General features: G+C 34.0%; 2 protein-coding genes across 3 annotated transcripts; both read right to left on the reverse strand.

Annotated features, from left to right (window-relative positions):
* Nucleotides 1-217: 217 nt before the first annotated feature.
* LOC107882543 lies at nucleotides 218-1,218 on the reverse strand. Of its 2 annotated transcripts, XM_029486662.1 has the most exons (4): nucleotides 1,061-1,218; nucleotides 783-830; nucleotides 544-716; nucleotides 218-376 (listed from the first exon to the last, which is right to left on the reverse strand). In XM_029486662.1, exons 2-4 carry the CDS (start codon nucleotides 788-790, stop codon nucleotides 366-368), a joined length of 192 nt encoding a protein of 63 aa, XP_029342522.1. In that variant the 5' UTR covers nucleotides 791-830; nucleotides 1,061-1,218; the 3' UTR covers nucleotides 218-365. The 2 variants fall into 2 exon arrangements, with proteins under 2 accessions (XP_029342522.1, XP_029342521.1); XM_029486661.1 differs by lacking the exon at nucleotides 1,061-1,218 and having other exon boundaries at nucleotides 783-949.
* Nucleotides 1,219-5,177: 3,959 nt separating this feature from the next.
* On the reverse strand, nucleotides 5,178-6,393 carry LOC103308007 (zinc finger MYM-type protein 1-like). Its single transcript, XM_008180590.1, has 3 exons — nucleotides 6,285-6,393; nucleotides 5,628-6,203; nucleotides 5,178-5,431 (listed from the first exon to the last, which is right to left on the reverse strand). The coding sequence occupies exons 1-3, from the start codon at nucleotides 6,391-6,393 to the stop codon at nucleotides 5,178-5,180; spliced, it is 939 nt and encodes a 312-aa protein (XP_008178812.1).
* Nucleotides 6,394-10,694: the final 4,301 nt, after the last annotated feature.

The following is a 10,694-nucleotide window of genomic DNA, read 5'->3' on the forward strand; positions in this document are numbered from 1 at the left end:
ACTATTAAAATGCATATTTACACAAATAAACATATTTGAAAATACTGGATTAAATCAGACCCCTCAAAATGTTACACCTAACACATAGGCTACTAATGTAATTATACTCTAATATTAACTAATGTGTTAACCATGATTATTATATTAAGGTAGGAAATAAATATTAAGATAGGAAATAAAAACAAGACATGTGCCGACAAAAAGGTTTTATTCATCTGATCTGAAAAATATTAAAGTAAAAAATATTGTTAGCATAATACCATTATAAAAACATTAACCAATTGACAACTTACTGGCTTAATATTAAGAGGTCTTCCAACGCGGTTATTGCCGACAGACACGAACCACCAGCCGTCGTCATCGATTCATAGAACGTCTACAGTTTGTATAAACAAATTAAACATGGCATTAAAAGGTATTCTCCAATAATTATTCACAACCTAATGTGGTCTCTCCAATACCACATGTGGCCTGGTCTACTTTCATTCATATCCTACAATTTTGTATTTATTTATCACTATTAGGATTAAAAATATTACTTACGGGGGGTGATCCCATCGGCGTCGACGTTCCGAGTGGCTGGAGTTCGGGAGTCGGTGTGCCTGTCCTCGACTTTGCACGCCGACTCCGCGGCGGCCTCACCGTCATGGACGTCGACGACGAACCCCCACGTCCTACGGCTGGTGTCCACGGATTCCTCCTTGTTGTTCTGGGGGCTATAAATATAAGGAACATTGTTAATTTTATTTTTATTTTATTATTAAACTGCGGTATACACTCACCGAGGCATTGCCGGATGGCGTGGCCGGTACGGTTGCACCTATAACATCCTGAAACCAGTGGCGCCGACTTGTTTTTCATTTGGTGGGGCAAAGTATAAAAATTAATTACCACCACCACCCACCACCCACATGATTATATTGTAAATTCAACTATCACAAAGCAAACACTGGGGCAAACCGCCCCATAAAAAATACGCGTTCGGCGCCACTGCCTGAAACACGATGTAGGCGTTAGTAAATAGTAAACATTTAAATGTACCTATCACCTATGTACTTACGACGTTTGGGCGCCTTTCGCGTCGTCGGCGGATGGCGCGCGGCGGTGGCGGTCTCGGCCGGCGGTGCCACAGGCGCAACAGGGGCGAGGTGCACGGTCTGCACCGCCCCGTTAAAGTGAATGTTGGTGATATTGTTCACCTTCGTTAATACTTTTTTATTCATTCTAAAAAGAAAAAAGACGAAACATTTAGAGGATGTCAGCGCAATATATTTGATTTTTTCCTCTCCGACCAGTGCAACGTAGACATAGTATAAATATTTAACTACTTTGCCGGAAAGCGTGGGCAGATGCTTACAAAAAATCTAAGCCCCCTAAGTTTAATTTAAATATAAATTCATAAATACGATCCGCGTTGGATGTGTTAAAACAAACTAATGTTATTATACTCATTCTAAAGTTGATGAATATGTATAATATAATAAGTTGATAATATAAAATGTATACTCACGTGTTGTCCATTGTTGAAGATTTTTGTTGTCAAATTTCAATAGACGTCGTTCAAGACGGACGACAGTTGGATGTTTAAGAATGGTTTGTCGCACGTCGGATGTCGGTGTAGTTCATTGTCAACGCAGGGAACCCATGCGGGTAAAGAAATCGCATGACTGATTAATTAATTTATTGTATTGACGTATTATATTGACATTGATTAATACACACGCAAACATGGTTTTCGAAAATTCTCGCCTTCGTCAGAATACTGCCAAAGCGGTACGCCTTATCACTGAACGTTTATCATTAGTAAATATAACCAAGTATAGTAGGTACTTAATATTATTAAATATTTATTAATATTCTTTAATATGATTATTACTTAATTTTGCGTTTTCGGTGACAGTAATGAACGCTGTCCGCGATTCGGCGCAGTCGGATCGCATACCTGATGACGTGACCCGGCTGTCGCACATTGTCCGCTATCCGACGAAGTCGGATTGCTTACCGAGATAACTTTACTGAGATAACTGACCTGCTAGACACCCAAAAAAAGACGGCGGATATATGATTTGCATAGACGCCCGAAATGTTATGAATTTTATTACTTAACTAGGTTAATAAATAAGTAATAACGAATAACATGATAATTCGTCGGTTAAGAGGCAATACGTCGTATCTTCAAAAAGTGGTTTTTTCATTATGTGAACACCTTGATAAACGAACACGTACCTATATCTACTAATGTTCATTTCTTCGTACAATCTACAATCTAGATGTCAATTATAGTTTAAACACAGTTTTGTTACAAAGAGACTTATGAAATCTTACATATGCGAACATAGGGTCAACTGTAGCCAAGCTCCACCAACAACTTTAACAGCCATCCGCCCCTCCCAAACATTAACTTAATTTTTTTAAGCTTATTCAATTTTATAATAGTATAGTATTATAAAAGGCTTCGGCCTCCACAAATCTCAAAATTATCGCCTATTGTAGGTACCTAACCAAACATAATATTTTTTAAGATATTTTTTAATGTTATCCAAATATAATTTTTCCCGACAATTGTATGTACGTTTAAGTTAAAAAATACATAAATATTCAAATTCAATTTTTGTCTTCAATTTCGCCATTTCATAAGACAAATTTAAAACTTGCCAGCAGTCCCGAACCCTATAAACAATATATTTATTAGGAAGGAAAAATTCAATGGGGGGGGGGGGGGTTAAACACCCAAGACCCCCCCTGGCTACGCCACTTGGGCCACCAATTTGAAAAAAAACATCGTACAGTGATGTCATGCTAGCGGCACTCGTCGCTTCGCTCATTAACTGCCAGGCGCCAGCTAGCCATGCACGGCATTGAAGTAGTGTTGCGCACATATTGTGTATATAAAGTGAAAAATGCTGTCATATGATAAAATATTTAATTCGTTAAACGGAAATAACCATGTGTTTATATAATATTACATTATAAATACCTACGATCTGCGGTGAACGTTTTAAAAAGCAACAAATTAAATTAATAATACAAAATATACTCACGTGTTGTCTGTTATTTAAGAAATTATTAAAATAATTATTGAAGCTGGAGTGCTAGACGACAGTTGGATGTTTAAGAATGTTTTGCCGCACGTCACCGTCGGTGCAGTTGATCATCAACACAGGTAACCCATGCAGGTAACGAAGTCGCACGACTGATTAATTGATTGATTGTATTGACGTATTATATTGGCATTGATTGATACACACGCCAACTTGGTTTTCGAAAATTCCCGCCTTCGTCAGAATACCGCCAAATCACTGAACGTTTATCATCGGTAAATATACCCAGTAGTAGGTACTTCATATAGTTTAATATAATTATTACAGTAATGAACGCTGTCTGCGATTCGACGCAGTCGGATTTCATACCCGATGACTTGACCCGGCCGTCGCACATTGACCGCTATCTGTCGAAGTCGTATAACCTACCGGAATAACTTTACTAAGATGACTGACCTGCTAGACACCCAAAAAAAGACAGCTGCTATATGATTTGCATAGACGCCCAATTTTAGTAATGAACGTTGTCCGCGATTCGACGCAGTCGGATTACCTACCTGATGACGTGACCCAGCCGTCGCACGTTGTCCTACCCCAATTACTACGGCGTACGTCATTCGAGGTGACTGACCTGCTAGACAACCAAACAAATACGGAGGCTACATGATTTCATGATTTGCATGGACACTCGACTTTTTATAAATTTTTTAAATTTTTCACGTTATGTCGCGTTTTCGACGCAGTCAGATTGCATACCTGATGCCGTGACCCGGCCGTCTCACATGTTCTATCCGGATAACTGAGGTGACTTACCTGCTAAACACCAACAAAATTGGGGGTCTGGAATTTCGAATTTCCGGCGGCGTTTATCGACTCTACACTTTTTAACAACCAAAAGCAAAGGACAAACGTAAGAAATTTTCAGTCCATTTTCGGATAGCTGTATTTGATTGTCTATAGCTATCTGCCTATCTGTGTGATTTGATGACTGACTAGCTATCAGTCATTAAATCACAAAGATAGGCAATCCGATTGCGTCGGATCGCAGACGATGGGCAAGTCCTATAATAACAGGTAGGCAATCCATCTACGGTGTATTGCGGACCCCGTTACGTGCGTACGCATAACTGTATAAGTGAAAGAAGTAAATAAAGTTTCTAGTCAATAATATACATTATAATGATAAAATCTGCCCGAAAACACGAAAAGTGATAACGGTAGGAGGGAGATAAGGGAGTGACGTCTCGAATATAGTCGTGGTGGTCAAGTGAAAATCGTTTCACCGGAAATTAAAAAAGAAATTAAGTCATGTAGCTGCCGCAATTTTTTATTGTCTAGGAAGTCAGTCACCGGCTCGACTTTGGGCGTAGTCTGCCAGGTAGGCAATCCGACTTCGTCGGATAGCGGACGACGTGTAACGGTCGGGTAATACGATGAGGCATGCAATTCGAAAACTGTGACTTTCAGTGTCTAGCGGTCTTTCCTCCTCTGGTGTAATACACTAACCGTGTCCTGCTGCATGCCAGGTTCTTCTTTGAATGTATAAACAATAAGGAAATGCAAATAATTGTTATCGAATGTCTAGCTATCAATTATCACTGTATGCAAATCTTTGAGGAATAGGGCATCTGCGTATGGCGGTTGGATGCATAGGCGAGCGCAGACTTTTTTCGCAGGTGATGCCAATATTTTTAAAAGTACCTAACCCAATACAAAAAAAATCACTCCCCAATAACTCTGTATATTATAAATAAAAAGGTGATAGTCAAAGAGCATGATTTATAATGTATCGAATCCAAAAATCAGAATCATCACAAATATATATACAAAACATAAAGTTTTTAATTATTATTTTTTATTATATATTTAACAATATTTATAAAGAAATTAAATAGTATTAGAGTTCTAATCTTCTCTCAAAAGGATGCAGATTCTTAAACTAGTCAATTACATCTTCGGGATTTATCTGCGATGCTAATTCTTGTTCAATGAAAATCATCATCATATCATCTTATCTCTCCTGCTTCATACGGCTTCTTAATTTCGTTTTTACCAAACTGAGTTTAGAAAAAGCTCTTTCGCATGAGCAGCTAGTAACTGGAATTGTTACAAAAAGTTTCAATGCCTTATGAATGTTTAAAAAATGTTGACTTGTTGATAAGTTTCCAACCATTGATAAATTGTTTTAGTTGATGTGCCTGGTATAAAATCTGGCATGGAACGTAGAAGACTTTGCTCGCCTTCTAATTCGTCACTATTGAGTGAAAATGTTTGAGATAGCAAATCAATATCAAACTGTTCAGCTTTCAGTTGTATTAAGCGGCCTATTGAACTAATAATATTTAAAGTTTCCTGGTTGAAACGATTTTCAAGACCGTTGCAAAAATCATCTAACACAGTAAAGAATACACAGTATTTCATTTCACTTTTTTTTATCTATGTGTGTATGCTGTGTTTTGTTATTTTCTATTTTTGTAGAAACCTTTCTATTTTTGACACATGGTATATCAATTTCAAATTCACTACAAACTTTAAGAACATTATCATAAAGTGTAGAATATTTATCATCGTTGTTTCTTAACTCACCTAAAGATTTTTTTAAAGCATTAACAATAGATACTGCTCCCAATAAATCCAAGTTGGGAGCTTGTAACTGAGCACTGACAATTTGAATTTGAATTAAAATAGGTTTCAACATATAAAGTGCAAAAATAAAATTGTAACTCTTCATTTGATAAAGAATACCATTAGCTTTTGCTCTTACCTCTGAATATTTAGTGCTATTGGCAATTTCTTGAAGACACTGAATAACAGATGAATAGTTATTTTCAACAGCTGTGACAGCCTCAGCACGACATGCCCATCTGGTTGTTGAAAGCGTCTTAAGAATTTTCAATTTAGAATTTGTTTCTTGAACAATTTTTTCAAAAACAGCGTGCCTCGTTGGACTTCCTTCAATGAAACTGTATATAAGTTGAACACAGCCAAAAAAATCAAATATAATCCGGTTCTTATTCCCTAAGCTATCAACCAAGGTTAAATTTAAGCAATGGCCATAACAGTGAACATACATTGCGCATGGATTAATTTCCTTGACTTTAGCCTGTACGCTATTAAATTTTCCAGACATAGCTGAGGCTCCATCAAAACATACAGCTATGACTGATTTCCAATTAATATTAAACTGAGCAATTTTGTTTGATAAACTATTAAATATAGTATTGGCATCTACTGCAGTCAAACGTTGGATGCCAATAAACTGTTCAACAGGTTTACATGCTTCGTCATCAAAGTAGCGTATAACCACAGACATATGTTCGTGATGTCCCACATCGCTAGTCTCATCAGCCATTATCGTAACAAGACGGTTACTTACTTTTTTTTCAATACAACGTTTCATTACATAATTAATAGAAGCCAATAAATCATTTGTATATGATGCTTATATACTTGGCATTTTGTGGCCGTTTCGTAAATGTGTTTTTAATGTTGAATCATATTTTTTCAATATGTCCACAATATCTAAAAATAAACCTTTACACACATGGGAATCATTTTCAAAGTGTCCACGAAATGGTTTGCCACTTTTAGCTAAACACAATGTTATGTCTATCAATCTATGCAGGATGCTTCGATTGTATAACTTCTGTTTTTCTCTTTCACTTATGGCCAGCTCTCTAGATTCATCCAAGGTGACGTCAATTGGTTTTGAACTCAAAAAATTGTGATACGCTGTCATGGTGAAATTATGGGTTTTTGAATTTTGGTGTTTTTTAAATTTTGTAGTAGCAGAACTCCAATTTTGAAAACCTTTTTTTTGTAAAAACTAAATCTATCTGCCCAACATTTAACCCAAAAGCTGTGTTAAACATTCGGCACACAAAACAAAACGCTCAAGTTTATCAAGTTTCAAACTATATTCTAGCCAGCTAAAATCATCATACCAGGCGCTTTGGAAACTTCGAGCTCTATTACCGAATTGTGTCCTGGGATACATTTTTAATTTTGGCTGGAATGGCCCTTTATGTATTCTCTGTTTTCGCTCTAATCGATAAGTTGGTGCTGTATTATCTGTATTCGCTGGATCTTCAGGGTCACAATCATTATGGTCGCATACTGAGTCTAATAATTATTTAAAGATACAGAATACTGTATTATTATATTAAAATAGAAAAAGATGAAAAGTAAAATACTTGTTAATTTATATGTACCTAATATAATACAATCATGCCACATCCTTGTCAAATATACTATGCTAAATAAAAGACAGCAACACAAATAGGTAGGTACTAGGTACTTATAAAAATGTTTACCTTATTTCATTTTGATAAATATGTACATGTTACCATGTTAGGTAATGATATTGAAATTTGAAATGCATCATGATAAATGCATAAAAAGTTGAACATTATTAAAACTTTTAAACTTTGTTAAAAGTTCAAATAAAACTTACCTACTATAAGCAAAAATATGTCAGGTTAAAGTCATATTAAAACTCAAGCGTAAAAATTACTCACCTACAAAAAAAAATGTATGTCTTGCAATTTCAGTGATTAAATAATAGATACCTTATAAACTATAATTTATTTATTATATTAACTCTTACAGAGCAACACAAAAAAAATAAACAACACAATTTTTTTAAGTTATATACAAAATATTTAATTACAACATTTAACATCAATGTTATTAAATAAATAACACATATTAGAAAATAGACAGGTACTAAGTTACTACTAACTAATATGTTAATATACAGCCATACAGGCCACAGGGTATTTCACAATATAAGACATTTATGAAACAAAATCATTAGGAATTAGGATATACATAATATATTATAAGTTATAAATTAAATATTTAACTAGATACAATGCATCTATAAACACAGTCTAGAACTGAACACAAACAGCTAACATAAACATTAGGTAATACATTATTAAAATAATTGTAAATAAATACCTAACAGCTCATGTACAGTAATTTTTTCGGATTCTACAACTGTTTGACTACACTGTTCTAATGTTACTGGATCATCTGGATCATTGTTACCTAAATTAATAAAATGAATATTATTAATTCATAAGTTAAATAAAACAGCTTACATAATATGTATAGACTGTGGATAGGTGGATTATATTATATTAAAGTACTAATATAATTAATATAAACTTACCAGAATTTCGTTTTGATGTGTTTGACATAAAAAACTCATGCAAAGTTTTCAATTTTTTACTTTTGGCTGCCATGATTATTGAGTGTTAGAATAATGACAAAATAACGTTTTTTTTATAAAATTCTGTGGTGTAATGTCATGATGAGAATGTTGATAATGTTAATAGTGACAATGAGATATGATTAAATATATGCCCATGATAAAAGAACATTATAGAACCTAACCTATATCGTGGACCGTGGTAACCGTGGTCGTTTGTGAACACGATTTAAGATAATGTAAATTTCACATAATCAAGCTATTATGCCAACATCATGGTTATGGTATCATGGTATCTACTATCTACTATCTATAGAAAATATGAGCATCATTCGCAATCTAATTGATATTTAAACTCTAAACATTTTTGTAAGTAAAAATAAAAATATTTTGATCAAAAACCAAAATGTTTTAAATTTTGATCAAAATATTTACAACCATAAACTATGATAAAGATGACCTCCGCAGGGGATGCCATGGCATACCCGGCATCCCCCGTGCGCACGCCTATGGTTGGATGCATCATGCATGTAACGTCGCATGTCCGGTTCTTTTGTGCGTGCAAAAAGAATAAATGCATAACGAAAACGGTAATTGTGTGTCTAGCTTTCAGTCCTCAACCGGTACAAATTTGTACGTGTGCTGGGCATACCTCCTAACGTCGTTAGTCTGATATTGCATATTTGCATATTTTGTATTATTGTAGGAGAAAATGTTAAAGCCGAATGTCAGGTGAAAAAAAGGTTAAGTAGTCGATTTAAAGGCAACCATACCTCCCAGGTATGTAGGTGTCTGGTTGCGAACGACCTGTGCGTACCAAGTGAAATTAATACGTTCCATAAAGCTAATTAAATGCTCTAAATTACTTATATAGACACCTGTAGGTGTGGTGTACCTATCATAACATTATTATTGTTCATAAGTACTTATTAAGTACAGTTAAATGCATATTTGTGTAGCCTATAAAACAGATATTTTTAAGATTATATTTATTTGATACAACATCAAAAAAATAGGCAATATTGTAGATTCTCCCAAAGCTAAAAATTAATTCCTATCATCACCACTGTCGTTAAATTTTCATAGTATTAAATATTTACTTGAAAATATATTGAATTGAAGAGTTTACACATTGTAAAGTTAAAAATAGTGAACGAAAACTCAACTTTTCCAAACAGACTGTATAGTTTGTTAATACATATACAATTTTATTTTAATTTTCTTGTAAAATATTACCCATATAAATGAGGATCTATTCAAAATTTGTAAATATATTATTTAAAAAAATTGGGCTATGTGTATCTGTTTTTAATTCTGGTATTATTAGGGATATAGACTTTTTTTAAATTAAATTATTGGGGTTATTAATTTCATATTACCATATCTTAAAATTAAATTAAGACATAATAATGCTTTGAATACTATTTTAATAAATTAGTAAGACATTTTTAAGAATTGATCAATTGTTTACCGATCATAACAGAGAACATATCAACATTTTAAACTTAAAATAAGGGCCTAAAAAAAAAGTGAAGAAGTTTCACACTACAGTCGTCCTAAATTAATCCAATTTTTTTCCAGAATGAGTAAGCTTGAACAACACATCAAATATCCATCAAAATATGTATAATCTTGTAATACATAAGTTATGGTTAGGTTATGTATTGCGGGAGAGTCATCAAAACAACTATCACACCAAGGTCCATGGTCTTTACTGCATGAAATAAATTTGGAAAATGTTTGATAGCAGAATTCAGTATTTTAAAATCTGTAATTATGAAACATTTGAGTATTTTACACCTTGCGAAAATCAATCTGGATATTCCGGTGAAGGTATGATAATAATTACAAATATAATAAATATCAGATAGAAGATGTTATGCCTGTATTAAACGTGTTCTAATTTATTAAATAAATAAAAATACATTCAATTATGAAGAAGAGTCAATTCGGTGAGAGTGAAAAATTGGTTATAATTTAACGGAAATAGAACAATAAATAAAAATAAATTAGAATACAAAAATGTTCATATTTTGGACATATCATCGTCGTGTATCATTTTTTTCAAACATTTAATTCGTTCCGATAGTTTTTTACTTAACTCCTTGAGTTCACGCTCATCCTGATCTTTGAACTCTAATTTCTTTTCAGAAATCTTCTGCTCCCGGGCATGCTGTTCACGCTCTGTCACCAAAATTTTTGCTGACATCTCCTCGTTCTCCTTGATGTTTTCCATTTCCTGCTGTAGCCTGTTTTTCATTGACTCCAAAAGTTTTATCGATTCGTGTTGTTCTGCGAGCTGACATTTCAGCGTTTTGTTTTCCATTAGTGATTCGCATAGTTCCGTATTAATACACTTCATGCTTGAGATTAGCGACTGATTACTAGCCTTAAGTTTACCATTTTTTTCCTCCAATTTATTTTTCTCTTTGCATAAT

This window comes from Acyrthosiphon pisum, chromosome A1, assembly GCF_005508785.2.
Source record: "Acyrthosiphon pisum isolate AL4f chromosome A1, pea_aphid_22Mar2018_4r6ur, whole genome shotgun sequence".
Classification (NCBI taxonomy): Eukaryota; Metazoa; Arthropoda; class Insecta; order Hemiptera; family Aphididae; genus Acyrthosiphon; species Acyrthosiphon pisum.